This window comes from Gymnoscopelus braueri (assembly GCF_963280865.1).
Source record: "Gymnoscopelus braueri genome assembly, chromosome: 17".
Lineage (NCBI taxonomy): Eukaryota > Metazoa > Chordata > Actinopteri > Myctophiformes > Myctophidae > Gymnoscopelus > Gymnoscopelus braueri.
Genome location: NC_137617.1, coordinates 10,570,932 through 10,591,226, shown reverse-complemented (window position 1 = coordinate 10,591,226; position 20,295 = coordinate 10,570,932). Strand labels below are relative to the sequence as shown.

Below are 20,295 nucleotides of genomic sequence, written 5' to 3'. Positions count from 1 at the left end.
CGGTCATTTTTGGCCAGAATAGGGAAAGTCACGGTTTTTCACACGGTATAAAAAACGAACGGAGAGGTCCACGTCTACTCTCTTTGGTCTGGGTGACGATCAGTCATCGTAGTCGTGTTTCGCATCGTAATTTAGCCCGATCAACGATTGTCGAAAATGTCAACATCCGGTTATGACCGGATGTGACGTGAGCCTGTTTGGGAGGGGGCGAGTGAGCCAGCGAGGTCATCAATGTGTCGATTTGTTGCTCTCTACTGGTAGAACTGTATTATGGGTTTAAAAACCCAATCAGATTATTTATTTGAATGAAAAATTACAAAATTACAAAATTAAAGAAAAACGCAAATTTCTGGCACTGGGGGAGTACTTTATTAAAATACTCTTGGCACTGAGAGAGTTAATGAAATAAAAAAAGAAAAACGGGTCTTGTTTGACCTCCACATGAATTTTTAGGTACTGTATGCGCAGAATGTTGCTCAGACCTGTTTCTTCCTACTATGAAAGGTCATGTAAGCTCAAGATCTGGGGATAATTATTCATTCTTTTGTTTCATTCCGGATGGATAATTTTCAAATGGAGTCTTTACCACCTTATGATGGTAAAAAGATGGACCTCTCTGATCCAGTTAGTCCAAAATGTGGCCACCTGCAGACTCCTAACTAATACACGCCGTATAGGTCACATAAATCACCAGTGCCGGCCGCTCTTCACTAGTTGTCCATTGAATACAGAACAGATTTTAAAATCATTTGAATCACCTACAAAGCACTACACAGGCCGGTCATGCGTTGTGAGATCTCTCAGGTCTTCTGACCAAGGCCTTCTGTCTGTCTCAAAGACTAAACTCAAAACTAAGGTTGACTGAGCCTGTTTGGTGGTTGCTACTGTTAAAAAAAAAGAAACACAGCACTGTTTCAAGAATGTGTTAGAACTTTTGTTCCATAAGCACTTAGTTTTTTATGATGTTGTCTTGCCTCTTGTGTAAGTTTTATTTTTTATTTTTTTCGTTATAGTTTTTAATGTTTTTAGATGATTCTGATTATGTTGCTTTATTTTTTCCCTTTTTTTGTTTATGATTTCCATGTGGTGTGACTTGTTTGCTCATTGTACAGCACCTTGTAACTATGTTTTCAAAAATGCTTTAAACATAATATGCCAATGGTCAATGCCCATGTGCAATATGAGATCAATTGACCAATCCACGACTAAGGAGACAATTCCGTTAGGACAAATTTGGGCAATAAATTGAAAAATCATCTCCGTCAGTCCCTTCCTGGGAATATCAGCTTCGTCAGTCCCCGCATATGCCAATGGTCAATGGCCATGTGCCATTTCAGAATGACTGGTCAACCCACTGAGGACAAGAATGGATGAAGTCAGACAGAAGAATAGACCATTTTCTCAATTTTATAGTAGGATATAAAAGCAGTTAGAAAGTTGCTTCCTGTAGTGTGTCTTAGGCTACATTTTAAATATTATTATATATTTTTTTTTTGTCTGTTGCCACTACATTGAGCATGCCAACACATTTAATAAGATACAAGCCTGATACAAGATGAAAGCGGAAGTTACTGGCTTGGTTAGCTTCAAAGTTCAGCAGCAGTTTGGCAAAAAACTTTAAAAAGCTGAAACCAACACAAGCTGAATGCAAAGTATTTCAGCATATCATGGAAGTGCCTCTTCTGGACAACAAATGGAATGCAAAGCGTTCCATCATAATGATCTGATGAAAGTCCATTATGTTGCCCTTTCCAAATCAGCATCATAAGATACCAAGATCCTCATTAAGAACTCTATCTGAGAGGTCTTAATGAGGACTTTAGTATCAGACTCTGTGGACATGATGACATCATTATGGTGATGTTTTTTAGTTTCTTTTCAATGTTGTCCTGTGGTTGTCTGGGTTACTCACTGTTTTGGCTCAAAAAATGATTGTCATTCAGCTACTGTATGATCTATATGGTTGACACCACACACACGCACACAAATACACATATAGTACGTAAACACACATACAGGGGTTGTAGGCTCATGTTTACAGGTTTTCTCGTGTTCCTGTCAGGTGAACGTGACACGAAAGGAATCAGCCAATGAGGAGCCAGTATACCTGAGAGGACTGGCCAAGGGAGACTGGTTTGGAGAGAGAGCACTACAGGGGTAAGAATCCCCCCCCCTTGTAAACAGTGCTTGTACTGGTCAGCTCCCAGTGACCAACAGTAGAAGACTGTGGTTGTACTGGTCAGCTGCATTTTCCAAACCAACAACATGCAAGTTGCAACTATGAAGGTTCAACCTCTCTGTTTGATGGGCACAGGTAACTAATTCCACTCCTTTGCTCCTGTGAATGCAAATGAGCTTCACCCCCTCTTTGTTCTTCACTTTAGGATGCGGATTAGCTCTGCTAGCTGAGGTACCAAGGCTGTGTGATTCCACACAACTCTCGGAAAGTAGTTGTTCGGGTACTCAGGCCCTTGACAAACATAATCAGCTTATTCTGTGACACCTGCACTTTGTTGTTTAGTGAAAATGACAGCCCCCAAACCAGGCTATGGTGCATTCATTAAATTGGCAGTGTACTAATATGCTAGCTGTCTGACACTTTCCTTGTCACACAGCCAGGCTTGTTTTTGTTTTTTTTAATCAAACGCCTTGTGTGGGCATTTACTTCCCCCAGCACCTGTAAGATTATTATTATTTCACTGTCATAGAGCATACAACCCAGCTATTTCACTGTCATAGAGCCGTGGTTCTAAGACTTTTTCACGTCAAGGACCCCCAAATTGATAAATATTTGTCCGCGGACCCCCATCTGAAGATATGTTGTGCCAGGGACCCCAAGAAGCAAAGATTTGTGTTCACTAATGTTCAAGGTTTTAGAAAAAATTGCAGATCTACAAGCTCATCGCACGGCACTCGGTGCCGCACTATGAGCTTGTATTCTGCTATTTTAGAATAGCCAACGTATAAAGGTTAAAGTGGTTAAAATGATAGTGAATGTGATGCTACTACTTTTGCTGGGGACCCCCTTGAACCCCCCCAAGGAGGGGGTCCCCGGACCCCACTTTCAGAAGCACTGTCATACAAGCATACAACCTAGCTATTTCACAGTCATAGAGCATACCCTATAGGGTTCATGTGGTTAACTGGCATGCTGTGTGCGTGTGATTTTCACGTTGTTATATTTGTTGAGCGTTTTATTAAAGCAATAAGCCCCAGGAGGCTGGGGTTTCATACAGTGATCTCAGAACTGCTTAGCGGTGTTGTTATGACCCTCAGCTGCTCTGAAATCCCTGTAAACCACCGACCTCTCTGGGCTTATTTCTTTAGTCCAGTCGTTCTCAACCTTCTCTGGCTATCAGGGCCCGCTTGAAAGTGTCCGCGGCCCACCCATCTGACCACTTAACACGGCAGCCGTCCCGGCTTATTTGTGTTAGCTGGGCAGCCCCGTAACCATGGCGACATTCTTTTACACAAAAACGCTAATAAACAGCTGAGATTTGGTGAAATCGAAAAACGGGTTCCATGCACATGGTAATGGTCAATGGCTGTGCTTAGCGGTGTTGTTATGACCCTCAGCTGCTCTGAAATCCCTGTAAACCACCGACCTCTCTGGGCTTATTTCTTTAGTCCAGTCGTTCTCAACCTTCTCTGGATATCAGGGCCCGCTTGACCATCTTGAAAGTGTCCGCGGCCCACCCATCTGACCACTTAACACGGCAGCCGTTAAGTGGTCAGATGTGCGGGCTTTATCAGACGATGTTTATTTGTGTTCCGGGCTTGGAACAATGGTTCCTATTCAAATTCAAATTCATTGGCATGAGAAAACATACGTTTACATTGCCAAAGCAAGTGTCAAAATATAATTATGTTTGACACTTATTTACTACTATTCATAGGAAAACAGTTCCTATTTATCGGTATCACAATGAAAACACATTTTGCAAGGTTTTAAAGAAAAACAATTCTGTGTAAGTATTTTCTTTTTTACACTTTTTTAGTTAAATGTTATGTTATCATTGAAACGTTTTGCCAAATTATTTGGGGGCATTATCCTCCCGGCACACATGTTCAGAACCAGTACAAACAGGCAGACAGACATACAGACACACAGACAGACACACTCAGAGAGGGAGATGTGAGAAGGAAAAAGGGGTGGGATGAGTGAAAGTGAGGGATTGTGAGAGAGATGAAGAGGAAGAAAAGACAGATTGATCCAGAGCAAACAGGATGGAGAGAGATGAAAAGAGGAAATTGCGATTAACAGATGCACATCTGTTTATGAAACATTTGATGGACGTAGATTGCTTTAGCCATCGTGAGTCTGTGTCTTCCTGTGTGTGTGTGTGTGTGTGTCTCTCTCTCTCTCTCTCTCTCTCTCTCTCTCTCTCTCTCTCTCTCTCTCTCTCTCTCTCTTTCTCCCCCCCTGTATTAATCAGAAGCCTAGCCCTAGAGTGTTGTGTGTGTTCACTTCATTGATCTGCATTAGTGTTTGGTACTGTGTGTGTGTGTGTGTGTGTGTGTGTGTGTGTGTGTGTGTGTGTGTGTGTGTGTGTGTGTGTGTGTGTGTGTGTGTGTGTGTGTGTGTGTGTGTGTGTGTGTGTGTGTGTGTGTGTGTGTGTGTGTGTGTGTGCATGGTGATTTTGTTTTGTTTGTTTGTCAAGTTTACTTTGTGAGTTCTCACCCAAACTGCTTCTGTTTGTTGCCTGGCAACATGAGCTCGTTAAGTGGTCTAATGACAGCAGGGGGCCACTAGTGTGTTCGAATGGAGGGACTCGTTAAGATAGGATTTCTGCTTAATTATGCTGATATGTTACCACCATTGTCTGCTCTTTGGCTCTGTGTGTGTGCCAGCATGCGTGTGTACACGTGTGCAAACGGATACTCACAATTACTGTCTCTCCCTGTGCCATAAATGCAGTGGTTCTCAAACGTGTTCATGTCAAGGACCACCACAATAATATGTATTTGGCTGCACACCCCCATCTGAAAGGATTTTGTGCCAGGGACCCCCCATACAAGATTTGTGTTGTTAAAATGTTTTTAAAAAAATATTCTAAATCTTTCACATTTTTTGCAAGTTTGTTTTGAAAATAGCAGATCGAGCTTGGAAATCTGCTATTTTCAAGTATGTAGGATTAAAGTGGTTGAACTGATTTTTATGCTATACTAGTCCATACCCGGTCGACGCATCAGTGGGGGGATATGCGCACATGATCTGGCAACCCGGGAGGCAGATCGTCCCATAGCTGGGCAGCCCCGTAACCATGGCGACATTCTTTTACACAAAAATGCTAATAAACAGCTGAGATTTGGTGAAATCGAAGAACGGGCTTTGGTAATGGTCAATGGCTGTGTGCAATTTCAGATCAATTGCTCCAGCCACTGAGGAGAACTGGGCAGAACCAATTTTGGCCTCACCACTACAGAGCTTTGTAGAATTATAGTAGGATTAACTAGGTTTGCTGGGGACCCCTGGAACCTCCTCAAGGACCGTTGGGAGGTCCCCGGACCCCACTTTGAGAACCACTTCCATAATGGATCGCACATCACATCACATCACAACACAACACAGCAGAATATTGTTTCTGAGCGAACCTCTGAACGTTTGTTCTCACAAAAACATGTTGACAAACTAGGAATACCGTAGGCCTATTAATACTCTTGCATTAATACTTTCCTGACGTCTTTGAGTATTATGCTTGACTTCTCGTATTATGCTTGTCTTCCGGTGTGCCGTGAGATGGCTGCTCTGAAGTTAGTGAAGTTGCAGTGAAGTTAGTGTATTTTCTGATGTTCGATAGGCCTAATATAGGCACAACATTTCCTGCATTTGAACAGATTCTTGAATGGTTTCTCAACTTTAAAACGTTTTTGTCCCCATGTCCATGTGCTGATGTTTAACTCTTTCGCTGCCAGAGTATATACATTAATTAACTCACCCAATGCCAGTGATTTTTGTGTTTTATAACCTTTTCAAGTAGTCACAGAATATTTATCTCCAGTATGATTGATCCCCTGATGGTTGCTAATCAGGGAGGGTTTCACTGTGTGGTTTCACAAATGTTAACCAGGGAGTGAATGGAGCAGTAAATCTTCAGATTGCGTTATATCTGGTTCTGTGTGATTTTCGTCCATTTCCGTCATTGGCAGTGTGGGCCATTTTCGTCCATGTGCTGATGTTTAAGAGATAAAAACACATTTGTCGTGTTTGAATATTGCATGTTGACTAACATGTCAGTGCAACCACGACTGTGGGGAAGGGCTCAGAGTCAACTCAGCATGCTTTCTAAATCTTGTTGCACATTCGGTGCTTTCATACAGTCAGTATTATCGACAAAACTGGAAATACCATCTTAAGCCATTAAGAGGCCAATTCTACAAATGTTTTTCTGAAACACTTATGTTGCTATATCAGTGGTGCTCAAGGTTTTTCATGTCAAGGACCCCCAAAATTTTATGTATTTGGCCCGCGGACCCCCATCTCAAAATCTGTTTTTTTTCAGGGACCCCCAGATGCAAAGATTTGAGTTAAAAATGCTTTCAAAAATATATAAGATTTGCACACATTTTCAAGATTTTTCAAAAATAGCAGATCTACAAGCTCATAGCGTGGCACTCGGTGCCGCGCAATGAGCTTGTATATCTGCTATTTTTTAATAGCCAAAGTATAAAATTATGGTTAAAGTGGTTACACAGATGCGTTCCCGGTCTTTAATGGGTTAAGCCAGTTCGAACTTAAGCCACTTAAGCCCTCGTGTTGAAATGTTGAAATTCTTTGAAATGTTTCACCCGGAATGACATGACCAAAATAGGGACGCCAGGTTGAAAGTGATTAAAGATGACATTTCACATGGCAGACGGCGTACTCCCATCATGGCTCCTTTTGTTTTTACTTGCTTGTCACCGGAGGAAAACAAACCTGACAGATGAACAACAAACCCCCCCCCCCCCCCCCGCTCTGCCCGGGCATTCTGCTAGCAAAACGTTCAGCCCACCAGATCATAAACACTAATGGGACATTAGGAACAGCTGTTTTCTGCCATTGTCTCAGATGGTAGCTGTGGAGCCGCCACTCCGCGACTGTGCCGTCACTCCTGAGGGTTTCTCTGTCTTCCAACAAGACGGTTCAAAGGGACCGAGGCAATTTTGAAGGAGGAGGAGCGGGGGGGGGGGGTGCTTTATGTTTCGTTCTTCGTGGGCCTCAGATAATAGTATTTTTAACAACGCACTGCTCCCCGGTTCTGGAGCTATACTGTACTGACCCCTAGCCCCCGGACCAGCTGTGTAAGATTGCAAACGGGCTGGAGAACTCGCACCAGTACCAATCATGGCGATATAACGCAAAACACAACACATCGTGACATAGCAACGCAACGCAACACATAACACAGGGTTATGTTAATCGAGAGAGGAGGGACAGGAGCGTTGTATTCGGCTAGTGGTGTAGGGCGTTAGTTCTCAAAGTGGGGTCCTTGGGAGGGTTCCAGGGGGTCCCCAGCAAAATGTGTTAATATAGTGTCACAATAGTTTTAACCACTTCAACCTTTTATACTTTGGCTATTAAGAAATAGCAGATCTACAAGCTCATAGCGCGGCACCGAGTGCCGTGCTATGAGCTTGTAGATCTGCAAAAAAAAAAAAAAAACTTGATTTTTTTTTGCAAACCTTTCAATATATATATATTTTTAAGCAAACATTTGTAACTCAAATCTTTGCTTCTGGGGGTCCCTGGAACAAAATATTTTGAGACAGGGGTCCGCGGCCAAATACATGTCATTTTGGGGGTCCTTGACATGAAAAACTTTGAGAACCACTGGTGTAGAGAGACTATAAGCCGGATTGACAGCTTTGTATAGTTCTGACCCATAGTCTTTTTTTTTTAGGGGGTTTCCCCATAACAGTAACCTCCGAAGATGTACGCCTTGTTGTTTCCCACTCCCACAGCAGCATGAGTGGATGTCTCTCGCCCTCCTTTCAGATGCACTGTCCAGTGCAACATGTCTCACAGAAGCACTGCCGTGGACAAAGTTGTATTCAACGTATTGTGCTCTATTATTTTCTCACTCAACAGTAAACAAACCAACATACAGTATAAGTGCATATAGGCTATCTGCACGTTTTCTAAAGCTACGATTTTATGACTTTTAAGACCTTTTTTAATATCAAAGTTGACCAAATTGACGTAAGAAAGAGGCAAACATTGTGAAATTAGCCGATCTACAAGCTTGTAGTTTGGCTATTTTCGCAATGTTTGGAACCGAGTCAAACTAAATTTAATGCCCCAACTCCTACAATGCCAAGTGCTTGTCAGGGTGGGGGGGGGGGTGTCCCCAGTTCAAATGTTATGATTATTTTGGGAAAGTATTACTGAAAAGTTTGGGAATCCTTGCACTATGAAAGAATGGAGTCGTACTGTGTACTTAACCACTTATATTGCTACAGTGGCACAAGCAACGTACAAAGCTTGGTCCAAAGCTGTCCTCCTTATGTGTCTATGCCTGTGTCTCCTTATTATGGTAAAATAATTGTCTGGGGAAATCCCCTGTGCTACACAGCAGTCTGTTCTGATTATCACTGTGTAAAAAAAGTCATTATAATTCATGCTGAGTTATATCAATATTATAATCTCTGACCGGCGTACAGGCCAGGAGGCAGAGATTACGTTTTCACCCCTGTCCGCATGTCCGTACATCCGTCTGTGTGACTGTGTACGGCTTATCTCGGACACCAGTAAGACCAAGGAGGAGCCAAGGAGGAGCCATACATACTACACAATGTCACTGTTTGTTGCAGAAACATGTTCTCTTTCCACCAAATTGGTCTTGTGAGTCATGTGACAATGACTATCAAGCAGGGTTTTGATACTCCATATTTTGATACTCCATGTTCACCTGCAGTTGCCTTAACCCATTAAGACCTGGAACGCATCTGTGTCACTTTTTGATTTGAGCTAAAAAAAAAACATTATTTTACACTTTGGCTATTAAAAAATAGCAGATCTACAAGCTCATAGATCTGCTACGAGCTTTTAGATCTGCTATTTCAATATTGACATGTCCAATATTGACATGCATGTTTTGTTTACATCTCTTACTTGGCCATATTGCCAATTAGCTTATGGGCTTTATCAGCATTGGTGAGATGCAGTGGTGGACAGCGTCGAAGTACATTTACTCAAGTAGGCTACTGTACTTAAGTAGAATTTTGAGGTTGTTTTACTTTCACAACGCAACGTGTTGTGAGCTTGTAGATCTGCTATTTTCAATAGATTTTTTTTCATGTGATAACATAAAAAATTATTTCAGTCTCATGTTAAAATGTGTCTCCCCCCAAATAAATCTATTGAAAATAGCAGATCTACAAGTGTGTGTGTGTGTGTGTGTGTGTGTGTGTGTGTGTGTGTGTGTGTGTGTGTGTGTGTGTGTGTGTGTGTGTGTGTGTGTGTGTGTGTGTGTGTGTGTGTGTGTGTGTGTGTGTGTGTGTGTGTGTGTGTGTGTGTGGCTCACCTGCTGACGTTTCTGTTTGAGAGAGTTGATCCTTCTACCGTTTTCCTCTCACATTAATCACATTAATGTATTTTTGTCAATAAAACGCTGGTAGAATGTTGCGTGAAAACCAGCGAACGTTGACACACGTTCTGTAGTAGCCCTGAAACATTCAACCTGGTGTTTGCACTTTCTCCATTAACGGCCCATACATCTACATAAACGTTCATATTTCAGATTTAAAGTGCTTACCCATGGCCATGGATGTTACAATTATGTACGGGCCCAGGGAAGTACCTGTATCTTCCGTATTGTTCAATAAAAAGCATGTTAATCCGATCGGTGGCCATTTTCACCATATTCTTTAAACTACGCGACCCTATCGGTTGGGAGGTGTATTGCACTCTGATACATTATAAATCTACGAGAAAATGGCCACCGATCGGTTAAGAATACTCTTTATTGAACAATACAGAATTGTAACATCAGTGGCCATGCGGTAAGCACTTTTTATTCGAAATCTGAACATTTATGTAGATGTACGGGCCGTAAATGGAAAAGTGCAAACACCTGGTTGAAGTTCGGTATCCATGGCTTGTTGTACATGTATCCCATCTTGTCCATGTAAATTCCTGAACCTCTTCTTTCTGGACAGACATGAGATTCATATAGCATCGTTTCGAGTCCTTTTGACGTGCTTTTGAAGGATATTTTCTTTGTTTTGATTTCTTTTCTTCGGACGTTACCGTTGTCATGGCTGTTGTTGCAGGAAATGGTGGGAATAAAGAGGCGACCTCATTGGTTCTAACGGGAATCACGTGCCAAAAACCGCACCACCCTTTTGAGTATTACTACGCCTAGTAAGAAAGTATTACTACGCCTAGTAAGAAAATAGTACCGACTTTAAACACTGATTATAAAAATACTGCACAAAATCAGATGGCGACACTTTTGTTTCTTACTTACTACCAATAGATTATTTTTAAGAAGAGATTATTTAGATCCACTTGATGGGAACGAGACTGAAGGAAAAGGACCTAGACAATAGGGCCTATCAGGCCCATTGTCCTAATCAATGAATCAGCACCACGGATAGCGTCATGTTCTGTCTCCTTCTCCCCCCTGCAGCCCGTGACACTGTCCATGGTGCTGACGCATTCATGACAGAGCTGACCAAGAAATTACATTTTTAGTACTTCAAATCCTCTTTTTTTGTTTGCATTATTCCTAACTTTCTTTTCCACTTGATACACATATTTTGTTCAGTTATTCTGCATATATTTGCAGACAATTTTGAGCATGAAATTAATAACTCTTAATAAAGACAGCATGAAGGCAATTACTAAACGTTTAGGTGGGAGTGATGGAAGAAATGGGCTCATTATACTGTATTTTTTGTGCTAGGGAAGCTTTTTGTAAGATATGCACTTTATGTAGCTTACTTGCGCTTGAGGACTCGAATGCATCGCTCAACAACAATGACCTTGTGGGGGTGTGGATGGCGTTATGCTCACTTCTTTGAGTGATTAGTATCTTCTTCCGCTTGATGCTTGCTGAATGGCAGCTTGATACTGACAACCGTACTGTGATCATTTTATGCATCTCAGTTGTCTACAGTCTGGCACGGCCAGGCCGAAGGCATTAGCCACTTTACACGGTCTTTCATCATCACTACTAAAGTGCACAGTACACGCAACCTTTCTCACAACATCACCTGACGATCTCATTGTATGTGAGATCAAAGGAGATCACTCAAAGACAGGAGTGAGGACCTTGACACATTTATGTCGTCTTTTGCCCGCAACAACAACAGCTCTTCCAGGTTAGACACCAAACCACCATTCACTCTAATGTTTGCATGGCCTATGAAGGAGATGAGATGGATTTCTTAGAATTAATGAATGTGACACATGTTTTACAACCGTGTACCACTGTAGTGGGAAAATTGCAGGAATATGAAACAAACAGTCAAACACCACAACAGAGACATGAAACAACTTTGATTGCAATGTTATTAAAAAATATATATTTGACTTTGATGTCTGCGTCTCTGCTACTGTATGAGCATGTGCAAAGCAGCAAAAGTTGTTAGTTTTTTTTAGAGAGATAGAAGTTTATTGTTGCATAAACACAATGAAACTTGGTTCAGCAGTAACAACAGAGCCTTTTCAATACATGCCTTTTTGGTTAGCCTGTTGTCTGTATCCATTTATACGTTGGTTATTCAAAAACAGCAGATCTACAAGCTCACATTTCTTGCCACAAGCTTGTACATCTGATATTTTTAAACTTAAAACAAATATATATTGAAAATGTTTGGAAGAACCTTTAGAATTTGGATTTTGTTTTCTTCTCTCCTGGGGGGGTCCCTGGCACAAAACCTTTTCAGATGGTGGTCCGCGGCGGCCAAATACATATCAGTTTGGGGGTCCTTGACATGAAAAAGTTTGAGAAGCACTGCTTCAAAGTAACTGAAACGTTAATGTCGTTGCTGTCGGGCAGGAACCCTGGATGTCCAATGGAGCGAGTGTGATTATTAATTAGTCACAAGCTCTTAATACTTTTCATTGGAATATTTATAAAACCCACAGGCAGACTTAACCACTTTCACTTCAACTTCTTTTTTTTAAATAGCAAAAATAGTAGATCTACAAGCTCACAACGCATCACACCGTGTTGTGAGCTTTTTGCTACTTTTGTGAGACACTGTATTGTGACAAAGTATTTGCATTAATTTATATAAAACGTTGAAATTATGGAGTTACGAGGTTTCTGTCCGACAGCAACGATATATTGCTGTTAGTCAGCCCTCTCTTCCCTGTACACAGCCATGCCTCTCATCCCAGCTCCCTGCCAAAACAGGAATAATACAGCACTTAACCCATTAAGACCGGGAACGCATCTGTGTCACTTTAGATTTCTTTGGCTATAACAAAATAGCAGATATACAAGCTCATAGCGCAGCACCGAGTGCCACGATACGAGCTTGTAGATCTGCTATTTTTGAAAAAACAATTGTGAAAATGTGTGCAAATCTTTGAACATATATTATACAGTTTTAACTCAAATCTTTGAACATATATTATACAGTTTTAACTAAAATCTTTGCTTCTGCATGGAGGTCCCTGGAACAACATATTTTGAGATGGGGGTCCGCGGGCAAATACAGTACATTTTGGGGGGTCCTTGACATGAAAAAGTTTGAGAACGACTGATTATAGCAACCTACGTTGTTTTTTTTCTAAAAAAAACTGTTTGAGGATTTAGAAGACATTTGTAGAATCGCCCAGAAGCAAAGATTTGAGTTGCAAATGTTCGCTTAAAAAAATATGTATATTCAAAGATTTGCACCCATTTTCATGATTTTTCAAAAAACAGCAGATCTACAAGCTCGAGCTTGTAGATCTGCTATTTTTTAATAGCCAAAGAAATCTAAAAATTACCTCACGGTCTTAATGGGTTAGGCTTCCAGTGTGCCAGTGCACACTATGAGTGCTCAAACTGGCTTTTCTTTCATTTTGGACCATGGCAGTCTTATAACACTGAAGCAAATGATGCGTTACTTACACATTGTGGCTTTTAGGCCATTTTAACGCTCCTGATGTAGTGGAATATCAAATGCTGTAACTTTCATGTGGCCATTAAGGAGGGTGATAACTACTGTATGAAGAAAGCTAAAGCTTATTATTCATGTTAACAGCAGCATAGAAATACGAATGTGTTTTTTGTATATTGCATACACGTACAGTATGTAAAAAAAAGTAGAGTGACTAAACAACAGAAATGTTAAAATATGGGTTCTGCTTAGAAGGAATCCAATACTAGCAAGCCTTTGACTTGGTCTGATTATGTTTGAACTGTGACATCTGCTGCTGTTACCGTTCACAATGTCTGCTATTCTCTAACCCAGTGGCAGTGGTTCTCTACGTTTTTCATGTCAAGGACCCACAAATGAACATTTAATTTGGCCGCTGACCCCTACAAAAAATGTTTTGTACCAGGCAGGGACCCCCATACAAGATTTGTACTGTTAAAATGTTTCAAATGCTTCAAAATCTCTCTCTCTCTCTCTCTCTCTCTCTCTCTCTCTCTCTCTCTCTCTCTCTCTCTCTCTCTCTCTCTCTCTCTCTCTCTCTCTCTCTCTCTCTATATATATATATATATATATATATATATATATATATATATATATATATATATATATATATATATATAATAATGTTTTAATCAGTTATTCTCTGGAGTCCAGCGTGTTGGGTTGCATTTTAGAACAGTAATCTTAACTGTCATATTAGCTGTTAATTGGTCTGAAGAATGCTTTGCTCTCTCATCCCGGGATGTCACATGTGCACTGGTGTGATTAACTGTGTGTGTGTGTGTGTGTGTGTGTGTGTGTGTGTGTGTGTGTGTGTGTGTGTGTGTGTGTGTGTGTGTGTGTGTGTGTGTGTGTGTGTGTGTGTGTGTGTGTGTGTGTGTGTGTGTGTGTGTGTGTGTGTGTGTGTGTTCTGTCCACAGTGAGGACGTGCGGACAGCCAACGTTATCGCTGCTGAGGCCGTGACCTGTCTGGTCATCGACAGAGAGTAAGACACAGACACACACACAATGTTTTTCATTTCATTTCAAACTTTTAAATTATGCTCAAGAGGCACTGAGGTTACCCTCATTATATCAGTAAAACAAACAAACAGGAGGAAATGTAAACCAGACAGATACATAATAACATATTTAAACACGTACGCACGCACACACGCGTGTGCGCGCACACACACACACACACACACACGCACACACACACACCTCTTAACCTGAGTGCTCTGTTCATCTCTAAGTTCCAGAATGACGTCATGTGATTAATGTGAGAGTCAGCCAGACAGAGGTGTAATGGACAGATGATAGATCACAGTATGGTCGCACTTGGTCTATACAATGGGAACTGTCTCTGTCTGTCTGTCTGTCTGTCTGTCTGTCTGTCTGTCTGTCTGTCTGTCTGTCTGTCTCTCTAGCTGTCTGTCGTACCGTTTCTCTACCTGTTTCTCTGTCAGCGTGTCTCTCTTTTAGCCGTTTGTCTCTCCGGCAACCTAAGTCAGTATCTAGCTGTTAAAGTAGTTTTATTGCCTTTAATTGCTAAGGTCACAAACATTAAGGAGGACGGCAGGTCATGGGAGGGAAGACAGGCACTCAGCACTTAGAATTTTCTTCAGTTTGCGTCAGTCAAAGATAATTAAATATATATTGTGTTCGATTGTAAGCTTTGTGTGGGCAGGAAATTGCTTTAAACAGTGAAGAATTCAACATCTAATTTGATGAAGCAATGTGTGCATTTCTGCTGTTTCGTTTAAATGTTTTACTCCTCCTGTAAGAATAATCATCGTTCCATTACAATACCTGTATGTGGAATGTAGAATATCCAGGAAAAACTGTTCGAAAGATATGAGAGGCTGTTGATTTAGTTGAATATACGTATATATCCTATATTTATTTGTGCAGTCATGCAGTTTGGCTGATTAGTGATTGCTTGTTATTGTTCCAATGAACTGGACTCAGTTCTAAAAGGAGTTAGCTATACAGATTGTACTGTACATTGCTTTGTTATTGAGTAGCGAAAGTAATATAGTATAACTTGCAATGTAGCTACTGTACTCTTGTTACCAAGTAATAAGTAATGTAATATTGTTAATTTTTAAAAGGAGTAATACGTAACTACTAACTTATTCTTCTTGCCCAACACTGCATTCTGTCAGACACACACAAAGCAATTACACGTCTTTCAGATGATGCAGTTTTACATCTTTCCCAGATGTCAACTGCAGATCCATTATCCTTTCATGCACAGAAAGTTTCATTTTTGTTTTAAATATAGAAAACACAATACGTATAACATACACATGGAAATACTGATACAGATTAAGACCAAGGAATTCCAGGGAGTAATTAAGGGTAGGCAGAAACACTTTATCATGTGTAATTGCTTCATGCATTATCTGATCGAACGAGAGTTAGTACAGGCCTCTGTCGGCTGCAAGCAAAAAAAAAAATAAAGTCACTGGTGACCTTGACCAGAGCAGTCTCAGTGCTCTAGGGAGTGGGAACCACGTGGAATTATTATTATTATTATTAATTGGTTTGATTGTTCATGAAACTCTTTGAGAAAAGTGGAGGATTGGAGATGGGTCTAAAGCAGTGGTTCTCAAACTTTGGGTCGGGACCCCAAAATGATTTGCTTAACCCATTAAGACCTGAGGCCGATTCTATAAATGTCTTCTCGATCCTAACAGTTTTCTGAAAAACTTATGTTTCTATTTCTATATTCTATATAACGTTTTCATGCCAAATTATTATAGCAGATATAATTATGTTATAATTATCTGCTATAATTATAGCAGATCTACAAGCTCATAGCGCGGCACTCGTGAGAACCACCTGACTCTAACCACCTGACTCTAAAGTACCACAACAAACCAGACCAACGTCTGCGTTTATTAAGGGTTGAAAAGAGTTTGTGGCCGAAAATGTGTTGTTGAATATGCGGTGTGGCGGGTCCAGTGGTGTAAAAGTAATTAAGCACATTTACTTAAGTACCGTACTTAACTTTACTTTACCAAAATCCAATACCTTTACTTCTACTCCATTACATCTCGGATCCAAATATTGTACTTTTACTCCACTACAATTATTTGAAAACTTTAGTTACTAGTTACTTTGTAGATCTTGAATATTATTACAAAACACACATTAACCCCTTCAGCCCGATTTAAACTTTGGCTATTTGAAAATAGCCGATCTACAAGCTCACAATGCGTCGCGATGCGACGCATTGTGAGCTTGTAGATCTGCTATTTTCAAAAGATTTTTATATTTGAAAACTTGTGAAATGGAACCTTCTGCATAATGAGTACTTTATTACTTTTGGTACTTCTAAGTACATTTTGATACCAATGCTTTTGTACTTTTAGTCAGGTACATTTTGAAAACCTGTAACAGAGTATTTCTACGTTGCTGTATTGACACTTTTACTCAAGTAAAACATTTGAGTACTTTTTCCACCTCTGGGCGGGTCATTTGTTTTTAGTTGAGGCGTCGCTCTCTGACCGAGAGGTGGCGGAAAGGGGGGGCAGACAGGGAGGTAGATCTCTCTGGTTGGCTGTTTAGCCTGGGCTTGAGAGCAGGGGTAGCGGGGGCCCTTTCGCAAATGCAACAGTAAATAATTTGGTCTGCGTATCACATAGAGTAGACCGTATATACCACCAACCCGATTGCCAGAGGAAACGTTGTCATTGAACGTTTTTCAAATTCCGTGCATAGACAACTGGAAAACCTGAAAATCCGTGCATAGCCGCCTCGCATCTCCCCCATTGTGACTAAACCATTTCGCAGGCGCGCAGTCTCAAGGGAACTGTCGCCACGTAAGGGACCACCGAGTGAGCTAAAGCGAGCGAGTTGCCGTCCCGAAAACTTTTTCGTGAATGCGTGAGAAATGCGTGAGAACGTTGCGACGTTCCCTTGAGCCTACTCAGCGCCGTTTGAGTTACGTACCGATAGGCACAGAATCGTAAATTTTGTTGTGGGGACTGCTCTGCTTCCGGGTTTTTCCGGGTTGCAACTGGTTACGCCCTCCGTGTACACTCGCCGTACATATGCATGGATTTTCGGGGTTTCTAGGCGACTATGCACGGAATGACGTGCACTGGATCCGTGCAAGGTATACTCAATTCTTGGAGATCAGGCTGATACCACAGTGTTGAGAGAGCTGCATTGAGCAACTTTTTTCCCACACCTTTCTCCCGACTTCATTTGACGTACAGTTTGTAGGAATATGGACGACAGACTAGTTGCTTTTGCACTCCGTTGACGACGGCAGATAATATATGTTACGTAAGCCCATGTGAAAAACAATGTAATGATTCCATAGGGTACATTCCGCTTCGGTAGGTATAGCGGTACGCCTTGTGTGGAATATAGCCTACACACAGCCAGCCAATAACGCATTTGCCACTGTGTTAGACAGCGACAGTGCCAAATGAAAGTCATCACTCTCTTTCTCTGCATGTTGTGTTGAAAGACAGTTCAACTCTGGCAGTGGGTGGAAGTGTGCGTGCGATGAACATGCACGCTTTTATCAGATTATAGAACTAGACCTGCTCCCGCGCCTCGCCATCTGAAAAGTCCTTTATGCAGCAAGCAGTTAACCAAAGCCGTCCATAGAAATCCATATGAAAAGTTTGTTCACGTTGGTTCGTCGGACTGATGCCCGTTTATTGAACGAATGAACGATCTGTGATTTGTCGTGACTTTACATGCTTGGAGCTTGTATATCTGCTATTTTTTAATAGCCAACGCAAAAACCTTACTTCTTTATTCGACCATGGCAGCTTAGAACAAGTCAGCTTTTTATATGACTAGATCTACATAATCTAAAATACTTTGATAGAGCTGTTAAAAAAAACTGACAAGCCCATCTTCTACACTGAGCCCATGCTGTTCACTGGTATTCAAATGCGCTTGAGGCAGTAACAGCTTAAGAGAAGCGAGGAGCAGAGAGTGAATCTGTGTGGTGGGTTTGATGTCACTAGAGAGGAGTATAGAGTCAGAAAAGAGACGGCAAAATCCAGTTCAAGGAGGTTTTGGGAAAACTTGAACAAACTTTACCAGATGCCCCACAGTTTTGTCTCCTTGGAGACTCAACGACTTCTACCACAAGGGCTCAACACAAGCACAACAACCGCACGCCTTATTACTGCAGCAAGGCTTGTTTTAACACATTCCATGCCAGAGTTTAATCTCATAATGTACTCACCAGTGCCAGCGTTTTATTGTTGTTTTTTTGTTTTTATCATGTCGCCACAGACCTCGCTAAATAAGTTAAAAGTGCGCGTTCATTTGGTTCTAAACACACAGCGGATCCGTGAGAAACGTCCAGCGAAAACAGTTTCCAAATGCGAGCCGCCATCTTGAAGCTACAGCCGATACACGCTAAACAGTGATCAGCGAGGAGAAAAACAACAAACCGAGAAAATCGAGTTTTAAACAGGATCCCAGACAGGAAGTGGATACGATCGAAAAAACCGGAACCCGAATAATTCCGTTTCCGACCGAAAACCGGAAACGGAAATGGATCAAAAAAATTCGGAAAGTGCACCTTGGGCGATTAACATGGGAATCGGCGGTTCGCGTAGATCTACGCGACTGGCACGCTGCGGCTTTAAATAGGTTCGCGTAGATCTACGCGATTGGCATTCAATGTGTTAACCCATTAAGACCGGGAACGCATCTGTGTCACTTTAGATTCGAAAAATTTGAAAAAAAGATTAGAAAAATAGCAGATGTACAAGCTCATAGCGCTATGAGCTTGTACATCTGCTATTTTTGAAAAATCGAGAACATTTTCGCAAATCTTTGAATATATATATATTTTAAGCGAACATTAGTAACTCAAATATTTGCTTCTGGGGGTCCTTGAAACCAAATAGTTTGAGATTAAAAAAAAAAAATATATATATATATATATATATATATATTTTTTTTTCCTTCAAACTGTTGAATCAGGTCTTAATGGGCTAAGGAACTGGAAGAGCATAAGCAAGCCAGAACTCATGGAATGGACTCAACTTATGACCGAGACTGCCTCCTACGAATACTCGATAGTATAGCTAGAAGGAATAATGTGAAAGTGAAATTTGGTAACAAACACTGGCAAATTTGGTGGAGAAACAGCCAAGCAAGCGCATGGAGAACTCTGCAAAGCCGCCCCCCTCCCCTCAGCCTGTCATTCTTGGATGGCGGAAACAATTATATTCTGTGGGGGAATGACTCAATGAGAAGGCCATGTTCATTAGGATTCATCCAGGAAAATGTGATCGTTTTAAAGGTCAATATTGTTTATCATTCTAAAATCCTGGCAGAAAAACTATGGCAGCTTGTCTTTTAACCCATTAACAGACGACGTCACACTGGTTGCAAGCGATAAGAACCAGTATTGCGCGCGCAGGTCCAGCACCGAGGGTGCGTTCGGAAATTACGCACCGGAGCGCACTCGCCTATTAGTTTGTATTGGCCAGTGCGCTGACTGCGCTCATTGCTGTATTTCCGAACGCACCCGGAATCAACGGAATTGATTGCATGAAACAATCACCTGTGTGTTCAGTCTCAATGTTGGTAAACAAATAATTGGTCTATGGTACCAACATCAATACAGCATGGAATTGTGGACAAAATGTTATCCAATATTCGAAGTCTTGGGTCTAAATCTCATCAGGTGGTGGTCCGTGGCTCAAATGCCGAATAAATAATAACCTTGATATGAAAAGGGTTGAAAAAAAACACACTGATTTACAGCTCTCGTCGACACCAATCCCTCTAAGCAGTAGTCACAGTGCTTGCTGGCACTAATTACGTCATGTCCAAGCAATCCATTAGGTCGCATTATGAACATGAGTCTCTCCACAGCTGAAACTCCTGTCTGGTCCCACTCCAACTATGACCAAGAGACAACACTGGAACATTTTACTTTGGTACAGGTACAGATGCCTTGTTGTGACTGTGCTTGGCCAGTTCAATTATGGAAGGGGGGGTCACGCCCCAAAACTTCCGGATGGCCAGTCGAAGCTAAACATGATGCCACTGTGAACGGATTCGACTGACGGATATGTCAAATGATTGCACCTTTCCACTATGCAGAGATGACAAGATTTAGTGCAGCCTTGCGTTCTGTGTTTAAAGCATGCATAGTGTCTGTGACTGGACGACAATTGAGAGTATGCAACATTTTCTGAGTGTCTGGGACCATAAAAAATAAATAAAATACATATACAT

General features: G+C 41.3%; 1 protein-coding gene across 3 annotated transcripts in view; it reads left to right on the top strand.

Annotated features, from left to right (window-relative positions):
• prkg1 (protein kinase cGMP-dependent 1) overlaps positions 1-20,295 on the top strand; it is a gene marked incomplete at its 5' end in the record, with an annotated part of 196,838 nt that overhangs the window by 140,789 nt on the left and 35,754 nt on the right. For all 3 annotated transcript variants that reach the window (XM_080456359.1, XM_080456358.1, XM_080456357.1), the window contains 2 exons: positions 2,063-2,157; positions 14,001-14,066. In XM_080456359.1, the coding sequence (XP_080312485.1) occupies positions 2,063-2,157; positions 14,001-14,066 (161 nt within the window). The remainder of the gene's footprint in view (positions 1-2,062; positions 2,158-14,000; positions 14,067-20,295) is intronic.